Genomic DNA, 14972 nt, shown 5'->3' on the forward strand with positions numbered 1-14972 from the left:
ATGATGAGGCATTGGGGGTGTAGGTGGGGAAGCTCAGTGGTAGAATTCTCACCTTCCATGTGGGAGACCCGGGTTTGATTCCTGGCCAATGCACCTCATGCACGCCCACTGCCTGCCTGTCAGTGGAGGCTTGTGTGTTGTTATGATGTTGAACAAGCTCCAGCGGAGCTTCCAGACAAAGACGGACTAGGAAGAAGGGTCTGACATCGCCTTCAGAAAATCAGCCAATGAAAATCCTGTGGACCACAATGGTCAGATCGCGTTGTGCACAGGGGTCTTCAGGAGTCGGGAAGACTGGAGGGCAGTTAACAAAGGCAATACATACTTACTGCCTTCTGACTCCCTCTACATTCTATATATAAACTCTGGGAGACCAAGGATTTTGTCTCTCCTTTAGCGCTGTCACCTTAACGCAACCCGAGATGCTCCATAAATACTTGCTGGAGTGAATAAATGAATATTTTATACCACCACACATGTGATAATTCAAGGAGGTGTTTGGGCGTGTGAAAATCAACGGTGGCAGACATTTACAAATAAAGAAAACCCTAGAACAAGGCAACGAATGGAAAGTGGGGTCAGCTGGTTGAAGCAGGTTCCACAAGCTGTTCCAGTTTCCCTCAGGAGACACTTTTTTTTTTTTAAACTAAGCCAGCCGGCATCCTTCTGTTTTTGGCCATCGTGGGTATAAATCTTCTCGTTTCACTCTGCACCTCACCCCTTAGCTGACCGCGTGACCACGTCCTGCCCTCCTATAAGCGAGCACGCGCGGCTTCTGGCTCTAAATCGCACTTGAACACCTGGTTATCTCCTAGTCTGCACGGATGACATTCGGTTCTAGGCTACACGGGAGACTTTAATCGGACAGTAAAAACGGCACGATTCTCGTTGACCTCCTCCACAGTACTAGTAACTTAAAACTAAAAACATCAACGGGGGCGACCGGTTAGGAAGCAGAGCGCACACTGCAAAGGGATGCTTCCTACCAGCCTCTGGGGTTGATGGGAAGCGAAGTCGACGTCAAATGTCCTGATCCAAAATGGCAGGTTACCCGGGCGTGTGCACAGGGGTGAAGATAGGGCTGTTGGGAGAAGCCAAGATGAGGAGGGAGTACGAAAGAATAATTGTCTGGATCCAACATGAATGCGGTAGTTATGGGATCTGGAATAGCCAGGAACGACTGGGGCATCCAGATATCCATATTCCAAATGGTAGGGACAGTTAGCAGGCCAGGCGAGGTGGCCAAAGGCGACATTGACCTAATCCAAAATGGCCGTAAGTTATTACCCGGAGCTCAAAAGAGGCGATTACCCTGATCCAAGATGGCAGCGGAGATTGAGAAGAGCCGAGGCGAGGGGAGCGCCGGTAGCGTCTTTGCCCTCAACCAAGATGGCGACCGCCGTGGGCGCTGTCCCTAGCTCCGCCCCGCGGCCTCGGCCCCGCCTCTCCCTCGTCTCTCCCTCCGCCCCCTCGCTTTGCCCAGTCAGGTCCGTGATGCTCGCGCTGGGAGAACCGGCTACTGGCGATTGACATGGCGGCAGCGGCGGCGACTGCGGCGACGAAGGGGAATGGGGGTGGCAGTGGCCGGGCCGGGGCCAGCGAAGCCAGCGGCACGCGGAAGAAGAAGGGCCCGGGGCCTCTGGCCACGGCGTACTTAGTCATCTACAATGTGGTCATGACGGCAGGGTGAGGCTGAGGCTCAGGAACCGGGGAGGCAGGGAGCGAGCTTGGCAGGGGAGGAGGCTCTGCGGCGGGCAGAGCGACTCGGCCCTCTTCGGGCTGTGCAGCCCCGGCGGTCGGAGTCAGAGACCAGGCACCTGGGCGGTGAGGGCGGCTGAGTGCTGAATTGGCCCTGGTCCCTGCCCTGGAGCTCCGCCCGGAGTGGCGGGCCGAGCCAAGTTCCCGGACACCGGGTCTTCCCTGGGCTGGAGTTCGGTGGGAGGAGAGAGACGCGGGCTCCGAGAGGGCGGGAAAGGCTGGCCAGGCGCTGGCTCAGGGAGGCCTTAGGAGGACGGGTGGGCTGGCCACTGCAGGTCCAGGTCTGAAGGGCAGTGCGATCCTGCAGCCCCGAGGGAGAGGGCCCAGGCGGCCAGTCACGAATGGTGAACTGTTCCCTCTTGTGGAGTGGAGGGAGCTGTGGCTGCGGAGTGACCATCTATTTAGGCGGCTGTTTTCAAAATCCAGGCTGAGTTTTCATCTGAAAGGTAATGGAGAAGTGTTCAAAGTTTTTGACCAGTGACATGAACAGAGCTGTGCTAAGATGAGTTTAGACTTTTTAGGATGGATTGGGGTGGGGAACACACTGGGGATGGAAGGCAGTTTTTGGGAAGGGGGGCGGAATAGACCCTGGAAACAGGTTTTACCCCTCTTGTTTCTCCCTCATTTCAATCCATCCCTTAACTAGAACTAGTGTTAGTTCTAGTTCTGACACTAACTAGCTTTGTGACCTTGGATAAATCACTTTGTTTTTCTAGGCCTCCATTTTTCATCTGTAAAGAGTTGGACTAGGTGACTTCCAAGGTTCCTCCAACTTTGCAATTCTTTGATCTTGTGGTTTTGCTGAGGAAGATCACAGGGTCAGACTATTTGTTATGTATTTTTTAAATTACATTTTTTTTTTTAAAATGTTTTTTCCTATATGCAATAATTGTGATTAAAAATTTAAAAAAATGTTTTTTCCTAAGTTTTATTATGAAAAATGTCAAACATACAGAAAAGTTGAAAGAATTGTGAACATCCAGTTTTATTTATTTTTTAAAATATTAATATCTTGGCAGGGTTCAAAATTCAAAATATACCCAAAGGCATGCATTGAACATCTTCCCTCTCCCTCTTCCCCTCCACCCAGATCCCCTCCCTGGAGGCAGCTAATTTTGTGCGTCCTTCAGATGCTGTTAGGAGCCCTGGTGGTGCAGTGGTTAAGCCCTCGGCGGCTGGCTGCTAACCGAAAGGTCGGTAGTTCAAACCCACCGGGGTTCAAACTCACCAGCCACTCCTCAGGAAAAAGATGTGGCAGTCTGCTTCCGTAAAGATTTGCAGCCTTGGAAACCCTATGTGGGCAGTTCTACTCTGTCCTGTAGGGTCGCTATGAGTCAGAATGGACTTGAGGGCAATGGATTTGGTTTTGGTTTTTCAGATGCTGATAGAAGCAAATATGCATATACATTCTTCCCTCCCCCTTGCTCTTTTTTACACAGATGATAATGTCATATATTTACAATTCACCACCTTGCATTTTTCACACACACACACACACAAAAATATCTATACAGTATATATTGGAAGGATCATAGGCTTACTAGTAGTATGTGAAATGGTAGTGTTGAAACCTAAGCTTAGAGAAGTTGTGACTTGCTTGAGGTCATAGAACTTGTTAGTAGCAGATCTATATCTGGAACCTGTTTCTGTTGATTCACAGGCCAATGAGGGAATATTACAGATACGAGTTTTCTTTAGCACATAAATGGTCATATAGACTGATTTTTAAAAGAACATTCAATAATTTTTGTGTATGTATTTCTGTTTATATGTAAAATTCTTATTGTCTTAGCCAAGGCATCGATGAGAGCAGTGGACTAGAGAGAGATTTTAAGGTACATTGGGGAAGAAGGAAAGAACTCTTTATTTCTAAACAATGAACATAGAGAATGGGGTAGAGGATAAGAAGTGGTGTCTTAAACCAGGAAGAAAAATTGGGATTATGAGAGTAAAATCAGCTTTTTCTATGCTGCTAATGGAATTTCTGGAGTCCCTGGGTGGTGCAAATGGTTAAAAGCTGGACTGTTGACCAAACGGTCGCAGGTTCAAGTCCACCCAGAGGCACCTTGGAAGAAAGGCCTGGGACTCTACTTCCAAAAAAATCAGCCATTGAAAACCCTTATGGGGCACAGTTTTACTCTGGCACATGGGGTTGTCTGTCATGAGTCGGAGTCGACTTGATGGCAACTAGTTTTAAAGGAATTTCTAATTCTCTTAAGGAATTCATTTCTTCTTTTACAAACTCTTTTTTGAGGTTCTTGTATGATATTTTCTAGAACTAGCATAGACCACCTACCCCATTTCCTCTTTGAGATTGTACACTTAGTAAATCTATTACTTCTTTCAAGGAGACATACCTTAAAAATTAGGATCCATTTGCTTTATTATGGAGTTTAACAGATTAAAAAAAAAATTACAGGGCCTGAGAAATCTATTTTTGAGGAGGACAGTAGAGCAGAGATGGAGCATTCACAGCTGTAGGCCTAAGTGCTTTGTATTGTGTTTAGTGTATTGATCTGGCTTTCTTCTCTGAGTTGGTGGAATTCAGCTAAAAAACCTTTTCTTATTTCATTTGCAATTTGAAAAGTATAGATTTTAAGGTATGGTTATGTTCCAGGGAGACACTTACACATTAAACTTTAAAACATTTTTTCACCACCCCATTACTATTAAAGACCCTTTAACCGCCATTTGAAAATTTCCGTTAACAGCTTTTTTCTCTTGTGTTAGACTTTCTGGCATTGCTCAGGGACCATTTCAGCTTATTTCCTTCATTTTGGCCTTGTTCTGAACAGGCAAAGTTGCCAAAAAGCTGAGCTCCAGATGGGTGAGGTGCCACCATGCCTCTGCAGCGTGCTCTTGCTAGGGTGCTGGTGGTGGTACAACACTCCTGTGCATTACAGCCTGGCTCTTGAGAGCCATAGTCAGTAAATGTAGGATTCCTGTTCTTGAGGTCAACTTTAGCAATATGAGTTGCCACATCTTTCTATTACCTTAAATCCTACCTACCTACGTTTTTGTTTTTTCCTCTGATTGCTCGTTTTCTCTTTTTCTTAGGTGGCTCGTTATAGCGGTTGGTCTGGTGAGAGCATACCTGGCTAAGGGTAGCTATCATAGCCTTTATTATTCGATTGAAAAGCCTTTGAAATTCTTCCAAACTGGAGCCTTATTAGAGGTAGGTCCTGAGATTTGTTGTTGTTATTGATTGCTATTGTTATAAAGGAAAAAAATGTGCTACTAAATTATATTGAAGCAGCCATATCTCTGTTGGATTTGCTTTACAGTTTGAAATTTTGCCTCATAGTATACTAAAATGTTAATACCTAGACTATCTTTTCGACTTTCTAGATAAGGTAAAATCTCATTTAACCTGTATTACCTGGAATATAGTTTACGTTCAACTTTTGGGGAAAAAATGAAGCAAGCTTATATTACAATTTAAAGAAAAATTCTAAGGACATCCTATGGGAGCATTAATAAACTCACATACCTTGAAAGGCCAGGCATATAATAGAAACAGTGAAGTTGGTGGGTGTAGGGTATCAGGAGTGATATCAGAAAGGGTAGAGCCTGCATTCAAATTAAAAAATATGTATTTTTAACAGAACTATTAATTTCCCTGTATTAAGGGTAATAGATAGCCATTCCTGTCTCCTGGGGTAAGTATATGTTAGGATTTTTGAATTGTAACAGAAACCCAATTCAAACTGTTCCAAGCAAGAAAGGAGTTTGCTGGTTTCTGTAATTGATAAAGATACAGGAATAACTTACTGAATCAAAGGAACCAGCTCAAGGACTAGAACCAAGGATTTGACATTGCCAGACTCTTTCTTATCTCTGTTTCTCTTTGAATGTTGGCCTTAGGCTAGGCGCTCCTACAATCTTCTCCACCTGGTGGGAAATGGGGAGAGCATTTATTTTTCTCTGCCTCTGTCACAGTTCTAGGGAAGGATTCTGGTTGGCCTTATTTGTTGCAAGTAATGTGAGATACTTGATTGGCCAGGTAGGTCTAGGACACATACCCATCCTTCTGGCAAGAAACCACAGGCTTTGTTAATGGAGAAGGGAGAGTGGGGATAGCTTTGGACACACAGTAGTTCCTGGATGATGCAAATAGTTAAACTACACTTGACTGCTAACCAAAAGGTTGGAGGTTTCAGTCCACCCAGAGGCACCTTGGAAGAAAGGCCTGGCAATCTACTTCTGAAAAATCAGCCATTGCAAAGTGTTTGGCACAGTTTTACTCTGACACACATGAGTACGAATCAACTGGACAATGACTGGGGTTGGGCACACAAAGTCGATATCTACCATAGTTAATTACAGTGAAAAACCTTCAATTTGCAGGGAAGATCTGGTGTTGAATTCATTTCACTTAGCCTCCAGGGCAAGCCCAATATGACATTTATACCTCTGGCAATTTTTAAAACCTAAACTGTGGAATGATATTTAAGAAAAAATAATTTACCTCAATAAAATGAGATGAGATACTTCTACTTCCCACCCTCACTTTTGAAAGCATAAAGTTGTAGGTTTTGTTTTTCTCTTAGAAACCGAAGGGATTTCACTACTATCCATACTTAACTATTTTAGGTAGATAGTATGAGTTGGACTCCACCCAACAGCAGTGGGTTTTTTTTTTTTTTAATGATGAAATGAGCTTCCAGCTGAGGACCCTTATTCTAAGTATGTTGGTCTTACCAACCTACTCTGTGAATTTGGGCAAGTCATTTATCTCTTTTCTTTCTCATTTTCTCATTTGTAAAATGATTAAGGTTAAAGTAGATTTCCAAGATCCCTTCCTGCCCTATCATTTTGAGTCTGAGGAAACAACAAATCCTAATGCGAGCCATTTTTCTGAAAAGGGGCAGCAGTAAATAAGTAGTCCTTTGTCTCTCAGAGCTTTGGCCAGCAGAATTCTCTCCAGCTACGCAGAAGGCAGTTTAGGGTCAGCAGCATCACCACAAGCCCCTCCAGTGCTTGATGTAGTAGGGAGTTGTAGCCAGTTGGGATTGTTAAATAAAAAACAAATCTAGACTTTGGTAGGGAGAAGCTTTATTCAGAAAGAAAAGAGGGAAAGGGACGGGGACTACTGTAATAGTTGGGGAAGAGGACTACAACAGTAGAGAGAATGCTACAAGCATCTCAAAGAGTTAGGGAAAAAGCATTTATCTTTTATAGAGACCGAGCATGAACAAGGCTAGGAAAAAACCAGGTGTAGGGAACTGGGATGAGCAGGTGATGGCATTGGATAAGCCCATCAGAATGCTTTACACTGAGGTCAGCCTATTTTCTGGGAGGGGTCCTGAAAGAGGGGTAGTGTGTTAGCGCATACTGAGGGAGGGCCACAGTTCAGGGACTTGAGGGAAGGAGAGAAGCTTAACAAAAGTTTGGTTAACAAGCACTTTATTTCTGATTATCAGTGGGGACAAGCAATTCAGTTGCTCATTTATGGGGCAAGGAATGGGAATTTGGAGGGTCTGCGTCTTGGCCTTGTCATAGGTAAACAAGGGGACCCCTGTGAGTCTAAGTCATATAGGAACCCTGGTTATTTGCAGTAAGCCATTTTCCTGAACACGGAGGATGGGATTTCTTAACCATCGCTGTTTTCCAGTATCACAGGGTTCAGGTAAAATTCAACATTAACAGAATACCTCACTAATTTAAAGCGATTCTATCTGTGTAACACTTCGTAATATGCGCTGTACAATTTTTTTTTTTTTTAGCTTTAAGTATATCTTAGGAAAGGTAGTGACATTAAATAGTGTGGTAAAAAATCCACTGAGGAACCAATCTTGGACTTTGAAGGATTAGCCCATTTATCCCAATATAATTTTTAATAGGGATTTAAGAAAATATTTTGGATTTGGGGATTTATGTCTCTTATAACCACTAAGAACCAATTAGGTGATAAGTCCTGGATTTGATTTTGGGAAAAGTCTGCGTAATGAAGACTCCCAGGAATATGCAGTTAATGAGCACTGCAGAGGTCAGTGATAGCAGAAGCCCCCTCAGATGGGGACGACAAAGCAAGCTTATCAAAATGGCATTTGCTGTGTAGTCTCGTTAATGAGTGTTTCATTGCCTACTCGACCTACATAATGTAGTAATTGCATGTACGAGACATTGTTTAATTACAGATAACAGTTATGGGAATTCTTAGTGCTTGACAATATATCCTGTTCATAGGAGAAGAAAATGAATTCAGGGAGGTCAGCTACTCTGTCTCTGTATGCGGAATGTTATTCTTTAATAGGTTCTGTGGGAGCTTGCTTCAAAAAGAAATAGAGATTACTTGTTCTCAATAAATTTCAAATCTTCTTAGGAAAATATAACATTTCACTTTTTTAATACCAAGCAAGTGCAAATAGGCATATACTGTAGTGTAATACCAAAAAAAAAAAAAGACAACTTAGTTTCTGAGGAAATTAAACAATTTTTTTGCAAAATGGAGTATAAAGTTATACAATAGTACAGGTTTTTTAATACAATGGACACAAATCCTAATTTTTTTCTACATATTCATCTAAGAAACGTCTTGAGCATTTTTTATAGTTTTCCAAATGACTCCACAAGTGATAATTTAAGTATGTGCTTGAGTCACTGTTGTAGGTTCTGTGGAGGCTGAGTCCGTGTTATTAAGGAGATGAAAATCTTTATTGGGTAGATGATTACATTACGACTCTTGGCTGCAGATAACAGAAACCTCATTAACTAACTTAAACAGTGAGAGGGATTTATTGTAAGTATCCAAGGTATCCCATGGAATCCAAGGGCAGGGATGCAGGTAGGCCTTTGGAATTGCCTGGAATCAGAGACTGGAGCATAGGAGGGAACCTCGGCGTTCTTGCCCCTTCTCTTATCTCTCCTGTTCTCTCTGTCTAACTCTGACTTATTTTTCTCTTCTTGCATTCTAGTTTTCTCAGTTTATTAGTATATGTGGTAGATAATGGCAGCAGCCAAAAGTTCCTGAGATTGTCATTCCTGCAACCAAGGACTAAAACAGAATCTTAGTCCCAATTCCACAATCCCAGCGAAGGGCCTAATTTGTCCGGTTTAAATCAGATGCTCTTTCCTGGACCAGTTAACCAGGAGTGCTCACCCCTGGACCAACTACCTGTGGACAGGGGCAAGGCCACATGTAACCATGTAGGAGGTTGGAGGCAGTTTGTAGAAAAAGAGATGCTAGATGGAAAGCCCAAAAAGTATCTACCCAAGTACTCAGACGCACGCTACAATGAAGATTATTGCGTGATAATTTGACAAAAAATTAACAAAAAGTAAAATGCTAATTACCAGTGTTGTAGGCCAAGAGATCACTGTGGGAATAAATGTATTATGTCTTGAGTTGTATCCTGAGTAATCCTAAGAACTAATTAACGTTGATAGCAAAGTTTAATTTTAAAAATGCTGTTCATGGCTAAACAAAATATGATATATCCATACAATGGAATATTATTCAGTCATAAAAAGGATACATGCTACCACATGAATGAATGTTGAAAATGTTACTTTAAGTGAAAGAAGCCAGACACAAAAGGCCACATATTGTATGATTAAATATATATGGAATGTTTAGAGTAGACAAATACGTTGCAACAGTAGATTAGTAGTTACTGCTAACCTTTTTATCAATTCTGACACCATTTGTCCCTCACACAACACTCTCTACTTGTCTGTTGGGTTTGATAATTCATTGCAGTGGCCACACAGAACTCACAGACCATACTCAAGATTATGGAGTTTATTAGGGAAGTAACCAGGTTTCAATTCAGGATCAGGAAATACTCAGGATACAGTTCTTTGATCTGGACAGCCTCTTTTCAGCCATGACCACAGGCAGGCCTCTTGGCCCCTTAGCCCTTCAGCCTGGCTCTGCCCTGCTTTAGGTCTTTAGCTCCTCCAGTAAGTTTCTGGGGGACCTCCCTCTGCCAGCAAGCCTTGGCCCAAAGGCGCTCAACTGTCTTGCTCTGTGGGTCAGCTAACCCACTATAACCACCTTACTCTGTGGGCCAGGAAGCCCACTGTGCTATCTCACACCAGTCTCCTGGTTCTGTTGCTGCTGCTTCTCTGCCACTGCTTCTCTCTGTCTTACAAGTCTCCAGAGTTACTGCTCTCTCTCTCTGTCCCCTGGGTCTAGGAGGATCTCAGCACAGGGACCTCGGGTCCAAAAGACACGCTCTGCTCCTATCTCTGCTTCTTGGGGGTAGTCAGGTCCCTCCTTTCGGCCTCTGGTATGGCCCATTTTAAGCTTAGTGGGATGACAAAACCGACCAATCCCCTTGTTAGAATTCCATACACCTTATTTACAAAGTTCCACCCCCACAAGGGTGATATGCACCTTATTTGTATTATTATCAAGCTGTCCAATCCCTTTGGTGGGCCACAAGCACCATATTTGCATAGCACCACCCAATCATTTGGTGGGAGTTACAAGACCATGGCGAGAAAGGCCATATAAAAGCGGTCCATCACACCGCAGCCTCTGTGATTTGACTGTGAGGAATCAAATGGGTTAAGGACTACCCTGCAATGATATTGAGACTGTTATAGACCATCTTCAATATATGTACATCCAGTTATACATCATTTACCTACCACTGTCTACCTAGGGGAAACCCTGGTGGTGTAGTGGTTAAGAGTTTGGCTGCTAACCAAAAGGCCAGCAGTTCGAATCCACCAGGTACTCCTTGGAAACCCTGTGTGACAGTTCTACTCTGTCCTGTAGGGTCAGTGTGAGTCAGAATCGACTTGATGGCAATGGGTTTGGGTTTTTTTTTTTTTTTTTTTTTTTGTCTATCTAGGAATGCCTAAAGGATTACTGAAATCCCTTTTCGTCCAGATCTTTCTGTTACTTGAACTCCCTTACCTAAAAAAGAGGAGGAAAAATCTAGTCTCATTTCTGATCTTTTCCTGATGTTGATCTAGGTCTGGGTCTGAAATGGCAGGGCTGTTTCTGGAGAAAAGGTGAAGGAAAAAACAACCTTTGTCATGTCTTCTTACTATCCCCCCACCCCTCAACTACCACTTTCCAAGTCCCATCTTTGTATTCTGGTCTACCTCTTTGTGTCTTACCTCACCATTCTCTCATATCCCTTAATGGAATATTCAGGAAACTGATTTTGAATAGTTCTCTAAAATATAGCAAAATCTTAAGGACTTGTAGTATTCTTATGAAGAAGAGGACCCTCATCTTGTCTTCCTGCTAGTTTTTCTGTCTTTCTAGGCTCAAACACTGGATGACTTTTTTTTTTTTCCCATGGAAGTATAAGATGGTTGGATTGCGTGGTGCTATTCATACAGTGCTCTGCTTCAGGCACATTATACGTTGAGTTGGCAATTGTGAACTAGTCTGGGGACAGAACTATCATCTGTAATATTTTTCTTACCAGTACAAACATGCTGATTTCCCAGTAATCTTAACAAGAAACTTTTGAAACACAGCCATAAGGATGTTTCAGAGCACCTTATGTTGAGAACTCATTTTGAAAAGCTAGCAGAGCAACTCATAGTAGAGATACCTGTCACAAACAAGAACAACAAATCGAAGGGAAACCAGCTTCAAAAACAATGTGAAAACCAGAGGAAAAATAGCACTTGGGTGTAATTAATAAGTGTCACAACATCAGAAGGGAAGAGGGAGCCTGTAGGAAACAGGAATCCACCCACACAGGCCTCACACTGCTTGACAACTCAAGCAAATAGAAGCAAATTGACATGGTATTGAAAGAAGTAGGATAGCTAATGACTACAAAAAGGGAATGTGATGAAATTAAAAAAAAAAAAGAAAGAAAATGAACTAAAAATGTTGATGGTGGCAGTCCAGGGCAGGAAGGAGGCAATGATGCAGAGAAACAGTGATGCTGAAGATTCAGGAAAGCTAGGAGTTCCCAGTCTCAGTCTAAGGGAAAGGAGATTTCAGAGCAGAAGCCACTGGGAAGTTTTCAGAGTTCACTTTTTTTTTTTTAATTGTTGTAAAAATGTATATAACACAATATTTGCCAATTCAACATTTTTCACATGTACATTCAGTGCATTTTTAATGTAAAAGGAACATTACAAAATACAGTGCCAGGCACATCAGAGACATGTGGTGAACTAGCCAATGAGTGAATGATTATCTGAACAACAAAAACAAAATATGTAGAAAAGTACTGAGGCTCTCAAGGCTAATAATAATGCGATAGAACCAAAGTATCAAAAATACAGATTGAGGGTATAGTTTGTCAAAAACTAAGATGGCCATGGAGTAAAGAGAATGAAGAACACCAAAGACGCAAGGAAAGTATTAGCCCAAGAGACAGAAAGGGCCACGTAAACCAGAGACTGCATCAGCCTGAGACCAGAAGAGCTAGATGGTGCCCGGCTACCACCAATGATTGCCCTAACAGGGAACACAACAGAGAGTCCCGGACAGAGCAGGAGACAGGTGGGATGCAGAACTCAAATTCTAGTAAGAAGACCAGATTTAATGGTCTGAGTGAGACTGGAGGAGCCCCAGAAGACATGGCCCCTGGATTCTCTATCAGCCCAGAACTAAAACAGTTTCTGAGGCCAGCTCTTCAGACAGGGATTGGACTGGACTGTGGGACATAAAGTGATACTTGTGAGGACTGTGCCTCTTAGCTCAAGTAGATACAAGAGACTAAGCAGGCAGCTTCTGTCCGGGGGTGAGATGGGAAGGCAGAGGGGGTCAGGAGCTGGTTGAATGGACATGGGGAATTGGGTAGAAAGGACGAGTGTGCTGTCACAGTATGGGGAGAGCAATTAGGGTCATGTAACAATGTATGTATAAATTTTTGTATGGGGAAAAAAAAAACTAAGATGGCTAGAAGAAATTGACAAGGTTGGAATGCATAACTCATCGATAATTAGGGGGAAAAATGGTAGAAAAAGTTCCTCATGAAAGGCAGTCTCAGCATGGTTATTGAGAGTATATGGAATTCCACATAGGAGCTATTTCCTTCTCTTCCTCGGCACCTATTTGTTAATAAATTGCTAACCTTAAAGCAAAGATAAACTAGTTCTAGCAGAAAAAAAGATTTACAAATAGAATGCTAAAAGCAACCTGGGCTTCGGCCTTGAAGAGGAAGAAAGGCCACATGAAGCTAGGAGAAATAGCATTAGGTTCCTGGACACCAGATCGTGCAAGTTCCTACAGATGGAGATATTTTGAAAACACCTACAAAAACTGATGGAATTCTGAAAGAACCTTATCAAAGGATATTTAACTGTTATATAAATAAATAAAAGTAACCAATTCTTTAGACCAGCTCTGTCCAGTAAGCTTTCTGAGATGAAGGGAATGTTCCAGGACAATAGCCACTAGGCACATGTGGCTGTTGAGCACTTGTAATGTGGCTGGTGAGACTGAGTGTTATGGATTGAATTGTGTTCCCCCAAAATGTGTTGTAAATCCTAACCCCTATGCCTGTGGATATAATTCCATTTGGGAATAGGGCTTTCTTTGTTATGTTAATGAGGTCAAATCAGTGTAGGGTGTGTTTTAAGCCAATCACTTCTGAAATATAAAAAGAGCAGATTAGGCCCAGAGAAGCAAGCAGAGATAGGCAACAACAGATGCCTCAACACATGGAGATTGCCAGGGAACCAAGGAACAGGAGCTGAAAAGGGACAAGGACCTTCCCCTCAGAGCAGTCAGAGAGAACGCCTTCCCTTAGAACTAGTGCCCTGAATTCAGACTTCTAGCCTCCTAAACTGTGAGAAAATAAATTTCTGTTTGTTAAAGCCACGCACTTGTGGTATTTCTGTTATAGCAGCACTAGATGACTAAGATACTGAGAAACCGAATTTTTAATTCATTTATTTTTAGTTTAAATTTGAATAGACATGTGGCTAGTAGCTACTGCATTAGACAGTACATCCCTAGACCATGATACAGATTGCAAGGTTGTCCACATGGAATTTCCTAAGACATTTCAGATTTTACCAGAAAAGGATGTGGAAGAGCACATATAAACTTACTAATGCTTTACCTCTGTGAAGGGGAGGCAGATAAAATGGGATTTCTGCTTTTTACTCTATATACTTTACTATGCATTTATATATCACTTCTGTGAATCTTAAAAATAATAAAAAAGGAAAGATCTACCAAAGATGAATGAAGAAAATAAGATAAAAAGTGTTTTTTAAAAAGGGAGACAAATAGGCAGCTTTAGAAAGGCTATTTTTTTTATTGTGGTAAAAATATATATAACAAGACATTTACATGTTCAATTCAGGAGCATTAATTATGTTCATCATGTGCAACTGTTGCTACTATGCGTTTCCATACTTTTCTGTCACCCTTAACAGAAACTCAGCACACCCCAAGCAGTGACTCACCCTTGTCCTCTCCCTTGCAACCCTGGTAACCACTAATACACTTTGGTGTCTATACATTTGCCTCTTCTAGATATTTCAAATAAACCAAAAAACCAAACCCACTGCCATCGGGTCGATTCCGACTCATAGCGATCCTATAGGACAGAGTAGAACTGCCCCATAGGTTTCCAAGGCTGTAAATCTTTACAGAAGCAGACTGCCAAATCCTTTTCCTGTGGAGTGACTAGTGGGTTTGAACCGCCAACCTTTTGGTTAGCAGCCAAGTGCTTTAGCCATGATTCATTTCACTCAGCATAATGTTTTCAAGATTCATCCATGTTGTTGCATGCATCAGAACTTCATTTCTCTGTATAGCTGAGTAATATTCCATTGTATGTACATGTTTCCCCCGCTATCCAAAAGTAGAGCTTTCCTGTGAAACTTTTCATAAGCCGAAATGGTGGAAAGCAAAGAAGCAATTACCATTCATGTATATGGGAAAAATTTTTGAGCATTCCCAGAAACAAAAAACCTACCAAATCATACCAAATAACACTAACATATAATAAAAGCAGGAATGCTGAGTGTAATTCCCAGGGAAGGAACTTGGCAACGCCACTCTCGCTGCTTGGGGTATGCCCTGCCGCATTAATGGCTCACTGCAAAACAAACGCTGAACGCTGTTTCCGCTTTTTGCCTTTCTTCATAGAAGTGAAAATCCTTTTCGGATTTCTTTTGGTTAGTGAAAACAGGTACTAATGTAGGTCTTTCGTAAAAAGCGAAGTGGTGTAAAGTGAACTTTCAAAAACGTGGGGATACCTATACCACATTTTGGTTACCCATTCATCTGTTGATGGGCATTTAGGCTGTCCCACCTTTTGGCTATTGTA

At 42.3% G+C, this 14972-nt stretch overlaps 1 protein-coding gene across 1 annotated transcript in view; it reads left to right on the forward strand.

Moving 5' to 3' along the window:
* Positions 1-1490: 1490 nt before the first annotated feature.
* Positions 1491-14972, forward strand: part of HACD2 (3-hydroxyacyl-CoA dehydratase 2) — a 103709-nt gene continuing 90227 nt past the window's right edge. The window contains exons 1-2 of the mRNA XM_004373620.2: positions 1491-1686; positions 4816-4933. Of these exons, the coding sequence (XP_004373677.1) occupies positions 1532-1686; positions 4816-4933 (273 nt within the window). The 5' untranslated portion in view covers positions 1491-1531. The remainder of the gene's footprint in view (positions 1687-4815; positions 4934-14972) is intronic.

This window comes from Trichechus manatus, unplaced genomic scaffold (assembly GCF_000243295.1).
Source record: "Trichechus manatus latirostris isolate Lorelei unplaced genomic scaffold, TriManLat1.0 scaffold00026, whole genome shotgun sequence".
Classification (NCBI taxonomy): Eukaryota; Metazoa; Chordata; class Mammalia; order Sirenia; family Trichechidae; genus Trichechus; species Trichechus manatus.